At 36.0% G+C, this 20,041-nt stretch overlaps 3 protein-coding genes across 4 annotated transcripts; 1 reads left to right on the top strand and 2 right to left on the bottom strand.

Annotated features, from left to right (window-relative positions):
• The first annotated feature begins 816 nt into the window (after positions 1-816).
• Positions 817-5,018, top strand: LOC113402179 (RNA-binding protein 5-A-like). 2 transcript variants are annotated; one of them, XR_003369201.2, is made up of 3 exons: positions 835-3,321; positions 3,752-3,809; positions 4,343-5,018. XR_003369201.2 is itself a non-coding variant. In XM_026642362.2 (2 exons), the coding sequence occupies exon 2, from the start codon at positions 1,114-1,116 to the stop codon at positions 3,319-3,321; it is 2,208 nt and encodes a 735-aa protein (XP_026498147.1). In that variant the 5' UTR covers positions 817-977; positions 1,106-1,113; the 3' UTR covers positions 3,322-5,018. The 2 variants fall into 2 exon arrangements, 1 of the variants encoding a protein (XP_026498147.1); XM_026642362.2 differs by having other exon boundaries at positions 817-977; positions 1,106-5,018.
• Positions 5,019-5,596: 578 nt separating this feature from the next.
• On the bottom strand, positions 5,597-6,717 carry LOC113402168 (5-hydroxyisourate hydrolase). Its single transcript, XM_026642352.2, has 2 exons — positions 6,392-6,717; positions 5,597-5,771 (listed from the first exon to the last, which is right to left on the bottom strand). Exons 1-2 carry the CDS (start codon positions 6,683-6,685, stop codon positions 5,685-5,687), a joined length of 381 nt encoding a protein of 126 aa, XP_026498137.1. The 5' UTR covers positions 6,686-6,717; the 3' UTR covers positions 5,597-5,684.
• Positions 6,718-8,402: 1,685 nt separating this feature from the next.
• On the bottom strand, positions 8,403-9,291 carry LOC113402169 (uncharacterized). The gene has a single exon (XM_026642353.2). It carries the CDS (start codon positions 9,274-9,276, stop codon positions 8,422-8,424), a length of 855 nt encoding a protein of 284 aa, XP_026498138.2. The 5' UTR covers positions 9,277-9,291; the 3' UTR covers positions 8,403-8,421.
• Between the last annotated feature and the right edge of the window lie 10,750 nt (positions 9,292-20,041).

Genomic DNA, 20,041 nt, shown 5'->3' with positions numbered 1-20,041 from the left:
ATAATACATGCACAATATAGTAGAGAAACACTGATAATTTTAAAGGTTTCTAAAGTGATGTAAATAAACACATTTTTTTTGCTTACATTGTAAATGCTGGCTGAACCCTACGAGATAGATCAAAATAATGTAGTACAGTATTGTACAACTTAAATTTTTTTAAAAAAGTCCGCGATCCGCCAAGAAATAATGGCTTATTGTAAGCAATACAGTATTAATCTTTATCCAATTAAGTACCATAAATACATTGTGCATTCAATATAGCCCTTTACAGCATGTAATTTAAATGAATATTTTCGAAGATATTACAGATTTAAAACGCATTTATTAATAAAATGTGAACGTTGTAAGACATTCTGTAGTATATTTAGTTTCAGCATTGCACCCGTGCGAAGCCGGGGTGGGTCGCTCGTTAGATAAATAAAAAATATTTTTTGTTTGCTCAATGTTTTTTTTTAAACAAAAGTGTTTGTTTTTGATTTGTTACTAGTTTTATTAAAAATAAATATTAATATTTATTACTTATATACTTCCTAAAGTTTCAACACAATATTTGTTGCGATATCATTTGATGAATTAATGACTATATAAAAAAGGCAAGTGCCATGCCTATAGTCCTAAATTAAATTTTCTACATAAAAATATGTTGATAGTCTAAATGTACCCTTATTTTTCAAGATTAATATTTTACATTTTATCAATTCACTATTATCCATTTATTGTAAGATATTATATCAATTTTTCACAATAAATCCTTACTCCCAAGTACGCATTTTGCAATAGATTTAATTAATTTAGTAATGCCATTACCTTTGGATAGTCTGTTGTCTATGATAAGTGAAAAAATATTAAATATGGCGTTCAGTACATAGTAATATTTGACTTAATTATATTTTTTGTCTTGATTCATTGACATTAAAAGTATAAGTCTTTTAGGTGCTCTAAGGATTAACTTTTGTACAGGAAAGTTTCAGCAGGTAAAAATACATAACATAAGGAAAAGGTTTTCGTCGTTGTACTCGTAGGGCTCACCGATGATTGAAACTTGGGATCAACGTCAAAGGGTTTGTGAGTACGTTTGTTTCATTATGTGTGATGTTCACAGGCATTGCGATGTCGTGGAGAGGTCGAGACGAGCGTACATCACGCTGGGGTGAGAACAGGCCCCGGTCTCCTGTGTGGGAGAACCGTCGCAGCGCTAGTCCCGACAGAAGTAGGCCGTTGTCACCGAGGGATCGGCAAAGAGATCGACGCGAACGTCACGAAAGATACGATCGTGATCGGGAACGTCGCGATCGCGACCGTGATCGTGATATGGATCGTTATAACCGCCGCGACCGCTACGACAAGACGCGTGACCGTGAGCGTGACAGGCGTAGATCACCTCGTCGCTACGATGATAAAGATGTTCCCAATGCACCTTCACCTCCCACTATCAGTGGTGATTTTGAAAAATGCGCCGAATCCCTGTCCAGCAGTCGCTCCGGTAGTCGCGAGCGCCAAGATAATTTAGAAGGCTTTGATGGTAAATATGACAGAGATAAGCACGACGATCAAGCAGCAAATGCTTCCCCAGGGGATTGGTTCTGTAAGTGTGGCTCATATAACTTTAAAAGACGACAAGTATGTTACAGACGTAACTGCCAGGGAAAAAGATCAGAAGGAGTCGTATATGGAGGTGATTCAGAAAGAGGTAGTGCTTCTGAGTCAAATTCTGGAATAACAAAGAGATTGTTATTTAGGAGACTAGATGCCCTTACAACTGAGGAGAAAATTTTAGAAGCTATAAAAGACTGGTGTTCCAAAACAGTTTTAGATTCCATTGCTGGTATAACTATTGGACGAGAAACCTTAACTGGTGCATCAAAGTGCCTTGCATACATTAATTTCAATTCAATAGCTGATTCAACGGCAGCATATTCTGAACTAGTGTCTTTAGATCCCCCTTTGAAAATTGATGGCAGAGAAGTACTCATAACTTTTTATAATGAACCACAAAAAGTACAAAAGCCAGTTAATTGTAATTCAGAATACTCTAATTATTATGGACAAATGGGTAGTTTTAACTCTACACAAGCAATGTCTGAAGCTGACAGAGTAAATGCAGCTGCAGCGGTTGCTCAGTCTGCTATCTCAGCTGCTCAAGCCAGACAGATGGCTTGGACTCCTGTATCTGTGCCAGTATTTGTTGCCTCCTCTGCCCAAGCTGCTCCTGTTGCTAACATTCCCACCGGTGATGGTAAAACTATATACAGTGCCCCAGATGTCAGAACTTTCATGTACGATGAGACATCTGGCTATTATTATGATCCAGCAACAGGGTTATATTATGATGGCAACACTCAATACTTTTTTAATAGTCAGACCAACCAATACATGTATTGGGACTCTACTAGCTCTACATATATTGTTGCTTCACAGAACTCAACAAATTCAGATCAGCCTAAGTTACAAAATCCTCCACAACCAAATGCAGACAATACCATCACAAAAGAGCCTGAGGAAAAGAAAAAGAAAGATAAAGAAGATAAAGTAAAGGTTGCTAAAAAGATAGCCAAAGATATGGAGAGGTGGGCTCGTACTTTAAATCAGAAGAAAGAGAATGCTAAAAGTAACATAGTCATGGAACAACCGCTTGATACCGGAGCTAGCAAAGGTTCTGCCGATATAGGTTTTTCAGTGCTGGGAGCTGGACCCTCTCCCTCACTTACACATGTCAGGGAACTGTCTCCTCCTCCTATCTCCACTGATGATTTCCTTTTGAAAAAGTCTGAAATAAACATGTTTGATAGTGATGAAGGCATAATAGATTGGTCAAAACTCACTTGCTTGATTTGTAAAAGAAAGTTTCCCTCAACTGAAGTATTGACAAAGCATAAAACATTATCAGACCTTCATAAGCAAAACCTGGCAGATTTTAGGAAAAAGAGTGACTTGATGCCTCAGACTAATGGATACCGAGACAGGGCAGCAGAGAGGCGAATGAAATTTGGTGAAGATGACCCACCTCCGATCAGAAAACGATATGAGCCACCAGAGGTCCATGCACCTGTAGTGTCACATCCACCACCATCAGTTGTAGATACTATAGGAGGCAAAATGTTACAAAAGATGGGTTGGTCTGAGGGTCGTGGTCTTGGGAAAGAGGAGCAAGGCAGGATAGCCCCTATCGAAGCAGAACAAAGACCAAGCTTGGCTGGACTGGGACAGAAAAGGGGCATATACACTCCTACACCTGGACTTACATACCGAGACACGGTAAAGAAGCTCATGATAGCTAGGTACAAAGAGGTGGTGGGACAAGAAGAAGGAAATAAATAGGTGGGTTCATTTTTAATTTTTCCTACTAAAAGGGTTTTGTTGCAGGTTCACTGGCTTGAGGTCAGTATTTTTATGATAAAGCAGTTTTGTTGAAAAATATACTTACTTTCATTTTTATTATTTGTTTTAAAATATATTACAAGAACTCTTGCACAGGCAACCTTGGTACTAAAACAGTAATATATAATGTTATAATGAAACCAACAGTTTTTAAATACTTTTTGGTCATTAACTTGTTATGATATATTTCTAAGATAATACACAAGAAACATGTTATGTATAACGAGGAAGAACCACTCTAAATTTTAACTGCGACACTTTCTGGACATAAAACGCCTAGAAGTGGCTTTATGGGTAAATTGGTTTTGGTCGGTCATTGCGGCGAATACACGCACTGTCTAATCGTTTGATTCTGTGTTCACTACACTAGATGTGGCGCCGCAAAGCTTCAAAGGGCCAGCGCTAAAGATATGCCCGGCTAACATCTGGTGAGTTTTATATGAAGATGTCATTTACTATTATTATATTTACCTAAACTTTCCCTACAGGTGTAACAGAGGTAAATATTAATGGAGAAATTGTGAGCATCGGTGGAATTAATACTCATATGTTTTTTACAGCATTTTCATAATTTCTTTACAGAATATGCTACATGTCTCATTACAAGATTGTTTTATTTGACATAATATTAATATATTTGTTGTAAATATTGAAACTTGTAAACAGACTTGTAGCGTGTACAAATGCACTCAATGTGGTTGTAGACTTTCATCAAAGATACGTTCTATTTTGAACATTGCAAAATTATTCCAATAAGTTGAAGTGTAGCGCATAATTTAGTTCATCCAGCGAAAACAGCAGCTTCGGACAATGTACGGACTATTTGAGACTTAGTTGGACATTATTGCCGTAGAACAAACTGTGATACGTCCTGTGATATTTTGTGTGTGACATTACGAAGAAACGGTGATTGTGAACTTGGCGTACAGCTTACTGACGAATGTGACCATTTATATTACAGAACCGGCCGGCGGCGAGTCTGCGTGCCAATCAAAGTTCAATTGTTTTAATATGAATTATCAATGAGCGATAACAAATTTTTGTAGCATATGATTTTTTAAAATACAATGTTAGGTGTATTTGTAAAACGTATTTTTAACTTTAGTGAATCGTAGTGCATCTCAGTGTTTCAATAGACAACCATTGCGAGCGTTCAAATAAAAAATAATTTAAAATGTATAAGTTTTTGTTTACGAATTTATTACGCACATAAACGGTTTTTAATTTTATTTTAAAAACAGTGTTTCCGTTGATGATTTTGATGTAATTTAATTTTTCTTTATAGTTTCTTGGTTATAAGAACAAAATTTTATTTTATTTTACTTAATAATTACTTAATATATAAAAATATTCGTCTCTTATGAGACGGTGGCGTGACTTTACATCTAAGAATAAAATATTATTTTATTTCATAATGCATTTAAATATATTAGAAATATTTAAATAAATGCCTTCTGTAGGTTAGTGTGTATAAAAATTTAAATAGCAGAGATTTATTTAATTTTAGCTTTTTACAAGTTAGGTGTATACGAAATAGGAATTAGATTTTATGTAAATATAGATCTTTAGAATATTTCGATATAGATAATTAGAATTATATCATTTGTACTATCACCTTAATTAAACTGTTAATTGTTTATTTCGTCTTTTATTTGTAATTTGAAGGTTACAAACAGGTTGTACCTATTATTCGATCCAAGTAAAGTAAAGCCGATATTTTTGTATGCTTTACATTAACCTTGATAGATTTTGTTAATTTAAAATAGGCGCACTGATGGGCCACCTGATGGTGTGTGATCGCCATCGCACAAGGACATTGACACTGAAAGGAATTTCTGATTTGCGCACTCTTGTTTGGTGACATTAATATTGTAATTTGTTGAAACGGCCGCAGTTGTAACAAGACTAACTTTATATCAGCTTTATCTGCTCGATATACAATAAAAATATTTGACGACTATTCGTTTCAGAGCATGAATTCTTACTTTTTTTTATCCTTTTTCTGAACTTTAATAACTATGCAGGTTGAGGTATAAAGTAAGGAAACAGTATGTCATTTTGAAAATATCAAACTTTCCTCAAAGAGCCTTGCACAATCTTAAAGAGTGACTACAAGTAGTAATCGGCGAGAAAGATCTCTCCTCCATTACTCTGAACTTGCGTACGTCTGATGTCTTAGCATTCATTTCTGATTTGAAAAACGGAATATCTTGTAAAAAATAGTATATTTTATTCAGTTATATTTACTAGATAAACATAATCTTAAATGCAGTATAAAATATTGGTATCGTAACATTAAATTTTTAGCTTCCTCTGTAGGTGGAGTAGCCGTACGGGCTGAGCAGTAACGGGACGTGGTAGTGTTCGTCTTCCTTCGTTTTAAAGACAATCTGAAATTAATAATAATTCTTTGTTAGATAATTTAGATACATTTAATATTTATTCATACAATTAAAATATACTTCCTTTCGTTGAAAGTTAATTAAAACAAATCTTTAAGTTATATAAAAACAAAGTAGATTATCGCGTCATACAATTTGTTCACTAACTACTTCTAAAGTACATGATGAATTTTGATGTATTTTCAAGATAATTTAGGATTATTATTTCCAGTTTTAGTTAATGTAATATATTTATATTAAAATTAATATTATGTAGGTACCTACTATGGGATCGTATCCTTGAAAAGCTGTGCAGAAAGGTCCACAACAGCATATAATTATAGAATTCACAGTAACTATCTAGGTATGTAGTTAAAAAAGTGAAAATTTACTTTTTAAAATATCCTTATTAAAATAAAAAGCAGATACATAAAAATTGTTTTAAATTTCCAATTTGAACCAATAGCGTTAGAAATGTTACAAGATATCTTTTTGAATATCGTAATCGTTATTTGCTATGCCGATAAATGGTTACGTAAATTGTTAGTTGTATCGATGGTAGATTTAATGTTTCTACTGATATTTTAATTACATTAAAACGTATAGAAGCACGTTCGGCGTGTACTTACTTCCACATATGGGTACAAAGTTTCCTGATTGCTTCTCGTGTAATGGTCCTCGACGTTGAATTTCAGTTTGTACGTTCCTTCTGCCATAGATTCCTTTGAAAACGGAAACTGTATCCTTCCATCGCTCGATGTCACTGTATTATGCCATAACGTCCAGCCGTTGTCTTTCTTCTTGTATAATTCAACGAACATTGCCACAGCCGGCCGGCCTGTGGATATATCTAGCACGTGAGTAGACAGAACGGGCCGAGACATTGTCACAGTGTACGTATTTTCACTACTCGAATGTGACATCAGAGAGATATGAAGTTCAGAGGTCGAGCGACACTGTCGCTGCGTTAAGTTGCGTCTGCACTGTTTATTAACTATTCGCTATATTAACTCGTGTTCACAATGGCATATCAGGTAGGTAGACTAAGTGAAAACAATATTAATTGAGTTTTTAGCAAACGAGAGTGCATTTGTACTAATTACTTCTTTAATTAGCAAGAAAAACACATCACCAATTGTTTTTTGTCAAGAAAATAACAGCATAAAATTTTATTGGAAAATAATTGGTTTTTAACAATACATTTTTAATATATGAATGTTTATGACACTTAATTAAAAAATACAGGTATAAATATGTATTTATTAAAATTATGAAAATCTTTCAAAATTTTTCATTAATTCACCGCATATCCGTCTGAACCGATGAATAAGTAATAGTAACTGTACTTAACACCTATTAATCAAAGCTTATTAACCTCAAAATATACCCACTTATAAAGTTATTTATTGATACGTTCCGATCATTGGTTCCATGTAGTCGAGCCACTGAGTAATCTCAGCTTAACATAAAATAAAACATAATTATATTATTTTGTAATGTCACTAATGTGCTTACACCCTTACTAACTAGTATTGCGGCTTCGAGTGATAGCATTATCGCATGAGAATATTTATAAATACGTATTTGCTACTGTCATTTTTAAATAATTGTAGTTTTATCGACAAAACAAAATTTGTTTTAATTATTTTATCAGTTAAATAAAACTTGTACACCATTTGAGAAGTTAACTAGAGTTCCGCTCTAATGTCGCAGCGATGCTGATGCTGATAAGTGATATCACTGTGCGAACTGTTCACACCGATACGATACGCACACACCAGTAAATATTATTATTTATTTAGTACGTACTTTTTTAAGAACCGGTTATAATTAACGATGCAGAAAAACGTACAGAATATTATTTGATTTTACACGCAAATGAATCAAACTCGTTACCTCGTACCTCGTGTTACAGCCGTTTACAGTTGATGATATTCGGATGAATGGTAATTTAATCGTATTCAATTAATGGAATTTAATTGTAACCAGTGGGTCTCCCGGGAAACTTCGCCTTTATTCAAAAGATTGTTTAGGTCACTCTACATCTACATTTGGCGCCAAAATGTTTAAACCTTTTTTAAAGGATATTTTCAATATCATATAGTATACATTAGTTCAGTTAGAATGTTTACGTTTTTTTTTCTTATGCAGCTGTAGTACCGTTCTCTAACAGGCCAGTAACTTTTTTTACCCTCTTTAAAATTAATTCTTTGTTAAATTGTAACAATTTAGTAACTAGCAATAAAGAATCCTCATTAATTTTCTGCACATCTACGGCTGGAGCTCTTCTAAATGCGACTACAACCGATTTTTTATATTGCCATCGTCCCATAATCACTGGGACAAAAATGGGCTTACGCTTAGCTTAATAATAATGAATATATAAGTGAATGTCATGTGCAATAGGAAAAAATACGTATTGAGTTTCCTACCGGTTATTTCCGGTTCGGCATACCGTATATGGATGCTGGAGGAGGACCTATGTAGGTATAGATATTTCGCTTATGATTGTTCAGTCTGGACACGAACTTTGCGTGTGTGTCTTCAACTGTTCGCATATCATAGGACTAAGGTATTATTATTAGGTAATATTACTAAGTACCTATTTAGCATAGGTTATGAATTAAAAACAATTGCGCTTAAATTTTTATTAAAACATTTATTCAGCAACCGACCTTGTATCTAAGTTTTTTCTAATATAATTATTTTTAATGTAGACGTCCGGGTGGAGAACGTCTTTCCGCGTGTCAACATTACCGTCTACGATTACGGTCGGTCCTGTTTTCAGAAATCCATGAAACCCGTCGTCTTGTCCGAACATGTTGACACTAGGCTCACCGTGTTTCATGTAGTCTATTCTCCAAACGGGCGGATCGACGGGTTCCATCTTATACGAGAAGTGTTGGTGCTTCCTCGTCTGGGTCATGTCCGGTATTTCAACAGACATGGATAGCTTTTCCTCTGAATTTTCACCGAAGTCCTCCTTAATATTCCTGTTCGCCTTATCCCTGTATTTTACTTTATGCGGGTAAAACTTACGGAGTTTCTTTCTGTTGTATACCGCTGTGTGCGTTTTGGTCTTGATTTTCTTTCTTTTCTCGCGCGTGTCTTTTCTATAATCTTTTTTAACGAAGTAAACTTTATCCGGAGCCGGTTGGCTCGACAAATCGTTATTTACGATGGGAAAAAGGGTCAGATATCCGGGAAAGGGTGTCGTCTTTTCAAAAGAAAGTTTCTTGTAGTTTATTTGCTGTATAGATTTTTCTATTAATTTTTTGAGCGCCTTGTCGTGCAGGATCATGTTGCAAGGTATCGTCGGGAAGTTTTTACACAGAACGTTTTGCATTTTACTTAAAATAAGCTGACTTTCTTCCTTCTCGTCGGAGAAGTCGTTGTCTTTGCGAAAGTTCGAAACCATTTTTGTCATAAGTGCATTGTTTCTCAATATCTTGGCCTGGTTCGTTGTTAAGAATATCATTGTAGTCATAAATAATACTTGCAAGTAAGACCGCATCTTTTGAATGGAATCTGAAATTAATACATTTATTCTAAGGACATCTTAATACACTTTTCAGGCGAATCACAGGTAAGGTATCAACGTCAATTTACAGGCTGCATATGCTAGCTTTTGCAGCTGGGAAAACGCTGCCTCTCTATTGAGAAGTCTTGAAGATTTCAACCACGAAGCTCTTATGCGGGTCGGATTACACGTGGCAGAAATTGAACTGAATTATCAGCTTTCTTACGATGTTAACCTTCACTGCCGAGCACGCGATGATTTATAAACAAAAATTAAGTGCTCAATTGCGCTCTTCCGGTTAAGAATCATTATTCTGACTACTGAGTCATTTTGGCTAGGCCACTTTAGATAATATAAGTAGGTATATTTAAAAGGATCTAAAACAAACCAGAAGTTTGTTAAATTTAAGGATTGGAGAAATAAGAGGTACTAATAATTATATCTTACTATTGTCTGGTGTAGTTTATTGAATAATAAATTTACCAGTATTGTACTTACAAGCAATTTAAAAGTCTTACGAGCCTGAACAATTGTTGCTTAAATGTAATCTTGCTGAAAACTTCGAGATCAATTCGAATACTGTTAAACTTACTGGTATTACACTAAACAGTTACGAAGGAAGTTTGTGTTATCGTAAACGGGGTAACAGTCAACACAGGTGTATGTTTATAAGCATTTTTTGTCGTTATCATTAGTTTGGTCACGTGACAACAGGGTCCGGTAAAATAACATGAAAACGTGACGAAGGATAAAATTTGACCAACGAACGAAAGGAAGAAATGCATGTTATGTTAGATAATGTAATGTAAATTAAATTCCCTTAGGCTTTTTATTTCAACAACTTATTTTTTAATTAAAAAAATAGGTAGGTAAATGGACAGTTAAAATAGTTGTAGGTAGGCGGACTGGAAAATGGATCATCTGATGGTAAGTGGTCAACACCGCCCATATACATTGACGCTGTAAGAAATATGAGCAATCAAAATCAAAATATTCTTTATTCAAGTGGGCTTATGAAAGCACCTTTGAATCGTCACACTACAGGGTTGAATTAAATGTAAATCTACCACCGGTTCGGAAAGTAGATTCTACCGAGGAGAATCGGCAAGAAACTCAGTAGTTACTCTTTTCCACTATTTTAATTATAGAGTATCTCTTATGCCGTCAACGGGCCAAACTTGGAATCTAAGATTATGTTTTTAATGCATGTAGTTGCACTGGCTCAATGACACTCCAAACCAGTTGGGCTTGCATAAAGCCCTACCACCAAGTGGCCGTTGCTGGACATGAGAAGGCTTGAAATTATTGCCTCACGTTGCTCTAGTGCTAAATGGTGCATGGTAGAATATTATCACATGCATACAGATTTCTACACCATATTTTCCTACACCGCCGATCCCAAGATTAATTACTTATAAACAAATTAAGCATAGAAAATCATCAATGAAAATCAGTAATGTTTTTTTTGGGTACGAACCCTCAATCTTCGGTTAAGATGTACCAGTCACTGGGAACTCTTGGTTGACTTGGTGATAGGGTTTGGTGCAAGCCCGTCTGGGTAGGAACCACCCACTCATCATATTCTACCGCTAGGCAGCGTACTAAGTATTGTTCCAGTGTGGAGGGTGAGTGAGACAGTAACTACGGGCTTAAGAGACATAGCATCTTAGTTCCCAAGGTTGGTGATGATCAAAATTGGTTAAATTGGTCAACGGTGACCACTTACCATTGGGTGCCCACGTGTACGTCGGCCTACCTTTATCATAAAAAAGCTCTTGAAATACCTTAGTATAGGCCTCAGTCCAGCAGTAGAATATTAACCTATTATTACAAACTATTTAAAAAGCTATTAAAAATATGTAACTCTTACACTTTTGATGGTTAAGTATAATGTTGTTTGTAAGCAATATCAAGCGCCATCTAGTATATGTGATAAGTAATAGTTCGAAGTTCACAGCGGATTAGAACGTTTTTGATGACGTTGTTAGTGACATCTATTGGTGACTAGAAACGATAAAAGACATATGTTATTTTAAGCTATCTGACAAGAGATGGCACTTATTGTAATTCTTGTTCTGGATGGATAGAAATTTTATTTGTGAATGTTTTCGTACATTAATTAAACTTATTTTTTTTATATTTTCATAATTTCCAAATGTATAATAAATAATATATGACAAGGACATAGCGTTCAAAGATGATAAGTAGCTTAAGTAATTAACAAAATTATGACGTAGTACATATGCTAATTATAATTGTCGTTTCGTTGTGTTTCATTCAAATACTGGTACTAATATAACAAAAAACACATCTTGCGCACTGATATTTTTAAGTCAATCAGGAATTTACTATATACTTTATATAAATGTATGAAGTTCTGCTGATAGACTAGAAATGGAGCGTGACTAGAAGCGATTCGGCACTTGTTACATTTTTGAATACAAAAAACATTCGTTTAATAATTGAAGGAAATAAAATTCGAAATATATTGAATCCCCAATCCAAATATACCAATTCGAAAAACAACGAAGTCATCTATCAACCCGGGAACTATTGAAGTCGGGCAGTCATTTGACCGAAATGAAGCGACCGGCGCGCGGCGGTCGGCGGCTTGCACGAAAGAAAAAAATCTGCGTCATAAGGCGCCCTCTGTCAGAGTCACTCGCACTCGGCAAAAATACGACAAAGAGCTGCTGCTCTAATGCTTTGTTTTTGTTGGTCAGCCAGTTCGGAGCGACCGCGACGGATTTGTGTGGACGAGCCCGGGTTTTCTATTAGGCACAGATTTTAATTTTATCGTATTTAATCCCAGCCTCAAAGTGTCCGAAAATGTTACTATGTTGTAAATACTGATAAATATAACAAAACTTACCTATATGGTTGATACTATCGTACTGTAAGGATTCATTTGAAAGTAAACTGTAGAGATTCTGTTTGTAGCTAAATATATTATATTCTTATATAAATGAGCGACACGCAATTCAGGTATATCTGGAGACAAAACACACGATACAAAAATATGTGACGAAAAAAATTCTTACAAGCTGGAATTATAATTGATGAAATATGAAAATACGCAAGAAGGCATCGCTGTCTCCTGATAGGTATAGCCAAGTGTTTAAGTAATATTGTCAATCATTTGGGTCTGCAGCGAGCTAATTAGAATTTCAGCGAATATTAGAAGAAAGAAAATAGTTTAAATGTAACATCTACACACGCATAAAGACCGCAAGAGATAGTAATTAACATAATATGCATTTATTGTCTATTTCTTGTAATACCAAGGCATCTCCTCTTATAAATAACCTCTACACCCAACACATTAGGTAAATATTATTATTTAAGCTTCTTTTCTTTCTAACAGTTTCTTACCGTTTCTTCTCGATAGAAGCTGCTTTCCATAATGATCATTCAAACCGCTCTATTATAAAGTTTACTCCCTTAAAATATACTCAATTTCATCAGGAGTCATGTCCACATTAGCCTTCGGCCGATGTCAGTATGACGTACGGCGGTCATTTCTCTGTCAGCGCTGTTTGCGCTGCGCACTCAGCGCTTTACGCTATGTGCAGGCCTTAGGACTCAGGTATTTAATGCTTAGTATGTGATAAAACAAAACAATGTTCTAGCGGACCACCGGACCGGCTCGTACGGAACACTACGGCAGTATGGGAAATTAGCAAGCTCCATTTGTGATGTTGACTTTTAGTATTTCTTTAAGTTTGTATATTAGAGATTAAAAAAATTAAGCGCAGTGGGATGCTCAGTAGATATGAAATTATTGGTCATTAAAATTATTATGAGTTAAGGAAAACAAATATATACATATAATAATATATAGCAACGATGTATACAATACTCGCGTTACGCGAGAGACACACGACAGAGCCCGGCGCCGCACAGGACGTAATACACGAGCGTCATGACTGTTGTCGTCACGGCCGACGGGTCGGTCTTGCCTTCTTGGATTCTTGGAGTATTGTGGTCGTAGGAGACAGCTTGGTGAATACTGATTATTGTTTTTAATAATTAAATAATAATAGTCCCGCACCGAATGAAGTCAGAATCACAAATTACAAAACAGAGCAGATATTGCTAGGCTGCCTTATCTCTCCCGGTCTTCTACTTTCCAGGTCATCTTTTCCTGACCAGGAGAGAATTTGAAGCTTAACTCCACAATTTTCCATAATAATCATATGTGGGGAAATTAGAAAGTTAAGTAAGTAGGTATATATTGGTTTATTAGTTGTTATTATACAAAAGTATATGTGATGCAGTTGCAGTTGAATGTATAGATTAGTATATAATTACTGGAATATATAAACTTAAAACAAAATACAATATAATCATTTTTGCTTTTTATTTGTATAAGAATTTGGTGTCCCTTGGCACCCGCGGCGCGGGGGCGCTCACAACCCAAGGGCATAAAGGATTACAAATTAGATAAAATGATTTGCATTAACGTGACCGTTGCAATAGAGAGATGTAGTTTGATTAAGATGCATTCTGATGTGTCATCACCCCACTGCATTCAATTCTCTTAAATAAAATTAAGCCAAATAAATTGAATAATAAATATTTAATGTGCCTGCCTGCCTTTTCTGCTTTGTAGATAGAAAAATGAACAAAAAAATAATTTTATACTTACGACATATTTTTTCTATGAAATAAGACAATGCTACAATGACCCAGCTTCGCTCCCTGTAAACATATTATTTATCTCGTGTGATTATTTGTGTATTACTGTGCAGTACATTTTATAAATATATAGGACGAGTGTGTCGTCGTGACGTGGGCTCTCAGTCCATAGACAATAGAATTCCTTACATTGCCGTACATGGGGTTTAATTTAACTGAAATTCCGTCTATTTCAAAACGATTGAAAACAATTAATTTGATTCTCCAATAAATTGGGGAAGAATATTAGACAGTCTAAGCGGTGATCAGTCAGCAGTCACTAATTTCAATCACGTGAGTTACCTTGTACTAATCCAAGCTTTCATATTTATAATGTTGGCAGATTAGTGAAGTTATTTTAAGTTGAAAGTTGAAGTGCGCAGGACGAAAGCTCGGAGAGTTACTGTTGTGAATCAGTAACGAACTCCGCCTGTTTCTGAGCCGCCAATCCGGACTCTCGCAACTGTAGCGATACCGCCATTGGACACTGTTGCCAGTTCCGGGTCTCGTACTGGTCTAACGCCTGCCTACACAGTCACCAGACCAACCTCTGCACATATAACATGTATAATCTGGTAATTGCATAATTAGAATTACGTTAAATAACAATAATTTATAAAACATCGCTTAATACATTTACCTATATATTGTATATAGAGACGATAAAATGCGAGGCGTTAGTATTTGTTGATCTTCATGCATTAATTAATATATCAATGTCATTATTTCTGTGGAAAAGTCACTAGTTAGATATTTGTCGGGTCTTAGTAGAATCTATATTCCGACCGGTTGTAATTTCAAACTCAATTTCAAATTAAATCTTTACAAGTAGGTAAGTTTATAGTTATTCAAAAGCTTTTTGTTCGTGTAATTGCGGTATATTTTATTTAACTTAGTTAATATTTTAATTTAAATAAATAAATACACTTTATAGTAATAATCATTGTGTATTTTTACACAAAGCAACATATTACCTAGGTGTACTTGAATGAGATCAATTTTAAGAAAAGTTGGAGGCTTCGTGCCTGTCCCCCTGGACGAGTGCCACACGATCTTTTACTTCCATAATATGAACAAAGACTTGAGTCGGCGCAATGGTTCGAACGCGTGAAACTTAACTAAAGATTGCGGGTTCAAAACCAGGCAAGCACCATTCATGTTTGCATATGCATAGTTTGTGTTTACAATGCAGTGCGTTTGTCGGTGAAGGGGAGGCTGCATGGAATAACATTTTGAAAAAATAAACGATTCGTTTAGCTTACGGGTAGTGATCGAAATACGGAACAATTTCGGTTACAGCAGCCGTCCTCATGAGAGATCAGCCATCGATATTGTTGATATCATAGGACGCAAGCGCGTGTGCACGCAGAACTCGCTATAATCTGTATTACTCATCATCGGCATCCAATGGGACGGCACCACAGTTCCTTAAATTTAATGCCGTTCATCGCTTATCGAGGCACGCGAGCGTACGAGGTACAGCCAATATTTCCATATCCGGATTGCTACCTCGCTCCTCGAGATCTAAAGCAACAAGCTACCCGCTACACCGATGAGGAAGTCAACGAATACTATAATTGTCTAATTAATATTTTTTTATTTTATTATTTTCACTTTTATTCTACAAATGACTGATGAAAAATGTTCAAGTGAAACAAAGCATAATATAACAATAAATGTATTTTTATTTAGCTCTGCGAAGTCATCTCAAAAGTATTTACTAAACTTAAAAGGAAGTTATTCGACTACGAGCGAATTATATGACATAATTAAAATATACTTATCTTGCATTTACTGTTGTGTACGGACACACACAACTCGGATGAGACACAAAACTACGGACGACTAAGAGACCGACTACGTAAACCTCTGTGATTACAGATGTTTATTATAATTTTAAGTCTATTATTTATATCAAAATTAATAATGTAGAGACGACATGACTCACGAGCCGGGGTAGTCCAGTGGCTAGAACACTTAAGCCGTAAGCTTAACCGAAGATTGTGTGTTAAAGCCAAGTACCTACTAATAAGTTTTCATATGCTAAATTTATCTTTAAAATTGGTCTTGTGTTCGGCAGTCACGGAAATCATCGCGAGGAAATCATTTGTTGAATCATTCTATCGCATGTGCATTTACTAATACGCTTTGGAGCTTCGATTTCCACTTCTTCGTCGTGCAAAGGAGAAATCCATCCCCCAGGAGTGGGACTTAAAGTCTATTACTTGACTTAACATCTGATAAACTTTTGACGGTTGGCTGTGGCCAACTGGCTCTCTACTAAGAGTAAACAAAATCCGAAATCATACGAGTCTACCCTCATCTGAGATGAAGCCGAACCTTTGTGTTGGGTCAGGTGAAGAGTGACGTATGTATGTATATTGTGATTCAGGACATAAGCTGTTACGTCTCACACCGCCAGTGTGTCCAAGGTGAATATAAAATTAACAGATTTTATAGATCTCTATCATCTATTGAAAAGAGTCAGACATTGACTTATTAGAATGTCACGTTAAAAATGATTACATTTAATATCACGCTTTTCGTGAGCGTTTACGCGCTACAGCCGTGGAGGGTACGGAGGGGCGTGGGAGGGCCCCGGGTGGTGGGTGTTTGAAGACACGGACGATATTCAAATTGCGAACATTTCATTTTAACGCTTTACCAAGATATTCGCTCGCTCCCACGCTTTGTAGTGATGGGGGTTGTTATCGATATAACGTAAACATTTTGCTCTCCTCGTACTATTTGTGATATGATAATAACATCCAATGGAAAATGCAATAAAAAACATACCTAACTGGAGTATTGATATTAATAATGAATAAATAATTACTTTTTTATAAAAATAATATTAACATTTTGTATCAATGTTTAGTATAAGCAAGGCTTATTAAAAAATAGAAATAATAATACCTGAATGTATACAGCGACCTACTTACTGCGATAGATGGAATTGAGTTTTTCCTCTTTCTGTAGATGAGATCAACAGTAGGTAGAAGTTAGAGGTAATGCAGTGGAAGCGTTTTGATAACATTAAGTAACTCTGCTTCGGGTAAACGTAAAGGAAAAACTAATTTTGATTCGAAAACTTATTCTTGTAGTACCGATGTGTATAATAAATTGAAATATCGATATCGCAGTCCCATCACTACATCGAAGTTGAGACGTTTGCGAAATGTTCACATTTCGCGAATTGGTCGCGGCTGCGGAATTCTAATTTGCGCCTCGCAACCACCAGCCCTCCGCACCACCTCACCACCTCACCCGACTACCCGACCACCTACCGCCCTCACCTGTACATGTAAAGAGGGGGCTGATTTCGAGTAAAGTATATTTAAACATCATATTGACTACTATTATGCTACGATCTTGACGTCTGACCATTACTAATGAATCTTGCAAATTTTATTCTTCTTAATAAATAAAAATGAAAGTTTGTATGTCTGTTCACTATGGACGATATGGTTCACTCACGATGGACGGTTGTGCTGCAGGCGCCTGCGAAGGTTCTTGGTCTAAAAAAATATTTTTTTTGGTTTGCCGTAATTTAAAGTTTTAGGTATGTAGCCCCTTATTCTACACGTGCAGAGCCGGGACAAGTATGTAGTATCTATTATAAATGAAAGTTTGTATTCGTGATCAAAATTTTTGTACAATTTAAATGAGAATCGTATATTTCGTAAGAGAGCGCAGCGGATTTTTTTTATTTTTATTTAAGGTTATCTACCACAATATACTTTTTCCAAGTTTTCTTTTCGAGGACTTGTGATTCGTAATTTTATTAAATTGAATGTAAATAGGTACCTACACAGCGAGTTCTGCACGTAGTCATATTCGAGAAGAAACCGCTTGAAACTTAGTAACTTTTTTCAGAAATCCTATTACATATTCGTCGTCGTATTAATAAAAATAAACGAATACCTAACCTACCCATCGCTTTTACATCATCTATAGAATCTCGTATTGAGAATTACCTAGGTAACTAGGTAACTACATCTGATGTTTTACCGTTATTCAACATAAGATTTTAATTAAATCTAAGGGTAAATTAATTTATGTATCAGCAGGAATAACAAACGCTGTATTAAATTATAGCGCAGTTAAATAACAATCATGACAGCTTCTGAGTAAATATACTGCTTGTCTCGGTATACCTACTGTAAGTCTGTGTATAATTATAGCGTTATATTCAAAAGGGTTGATTGTTGGGTTGAGAGTTAGATCAAATATAATTGATGAACTGTAGACAGTTGTAATTTAGGTTTATTTGTAAAATATCGATACATATTACAAAGGTCATATGAGAATAACCTACCAGAGATACTCTACGAAGATAACGCACGCAGGCACATGTGAAATACTAGGAAGCCTTATACGAAAACGGACTCGTCGTAAACCTTCGTCCGTCCAATTATAAACATTCGATATAAAAACGAGCGCTGTTTTGAACACAATACGCGCAAATATTCACTTATACATTAATAATTACTCCTCACCGTCACCACCCTCCCCCGAGCGCCACCTCCCCCACCGCCTCCCGCGACTCATTGTAATTTAAATCGAATTCCCTTCGACAAGCAAATTGAAATATTTCGATTTGATCACACCTTCCGTCCCGATGTCGTATCATTTTGGAATTGATTAAGGAATTAACCGAGTTGAGATGAAGCGAAGTTCATTACTTAATGTACCAAATCGTACACCTTGGAGAGACAGTGTTATGATATTTAATGTGTTAACTAATAAATTATATATTTGAGACTGCCTCGTTGGTCCAGTGGCTCTTCCATATCGCTGTAGGTTTAAGGTTCAAAACAAAATATTGAGTTTTTTTAATGATTTCTCAGTATCACCAGAGAATAACGCTTCTATGTCTCAGAAAGCACGTAAAGCCTTTGGTTTCACGTCTGAACTCTCTCCGTTCGTGTCGTATTGGTGACCCAGCGGAGTTTGGGAGGGAATAGAGAGTGCACCTGTGTTTGCGTTAATACTTAAGCGCTCAGAACATCATTAATTCATACAAAAAATATTATTATCAATCATGTGGCATATTGCAGTGATTATTTAATAAAGTTAACATTTATTTTAAGCTAGCAAATCCTGGTTGTGGATCGGTGTAGAAGCTACCTGACTTGAGACCTTGTTGGAAGGTTGATACTATAAAAACCTATTCCATGAAAAATAAATATATTTGTTAAGGTGATCGGGCAAACGGTCTCGAAGTCTAATAATCTCAAACAGACATACATACATATTAACATCCATTCTTTATAAACATAAGATTCAATTTAAAACAAAAAAAAAATGACTGAGCGAAATCTTCAGATAATGTACTTCATATGATAGAGTTAGACACTACATATTAGTATTATAATATAAATGTAATTCCCATTGAATTCGCACAATGGCCTCTGCAACAGAAATGTAGAGACGTCGGCACCTCGTATATCTCATGCGATCTTACATCGTTCGAGTCGGAATGAAACACGAACTGTCGCGATGAATTTAGATATAGCAATATGGCCAACAATATCTGAACGATCTCATCGCGACATAATGCCCTCGGAACACGTCGCACATTGTGCGCTCAGAGCCGCTGTTGGAGCGATTAAACAAAAGCGTTAACAATAAATATTAAAAAGCGAAATCGTCGACGCGAATAACAAACGTAATTGTGTTTTTGTGCCTCATTCGATCCCGCTTTGTCCGAACAAAGAGTGCTTCTCAAAAAAGTCACCTTTATAAATTAAGTTTCAGCATCCGGCGTCCAATCGGCGGCCGAGGGCGGGGCCCCGGCGGCGCGCCATTGGCCCGCGCCGTCCTCTCATCTGACAACATTTTATATAACCGGATGATACAACATATACAGTTATCACTCCAGAGGGAGAGAGAGGCCGATATGCCTTTTAGACAGTGTGTCGTTTCGCACTCGTGCCGTCTCTGTCCCGCGCGACCCGGCAACTGTCAGCATTCTGCCAAAATTGAAGCAACAGTGTTGAAATCCACCGCGGAACGGAACGTCGCTTTAACTGTTGCGCGGGACGATGAGAACAGCGTAGCGAGTGTTCGTGTGTAGCGA

Source organism: Vanessa tameamea, chromosome 23, assembly GCF_037043105.1.
Source record: "Vanessa tameamea isolate UH-Manoa-2023 chromosome 23, ilVanTame1 primary haplotype, whole genome shotgun sequence".
Lineage (NCBI taxonomy): Eukaryota > Metazoa > Arthropoda > Insecta > Lepidoptera > Nymphalidae > Vanessa > Vanessa tameamea.
The sequence above is the reverse complement of the archived record's forward strand: the minus strand, read 5'-3'. Positions and strand labels throughout refer to the sequence as shown.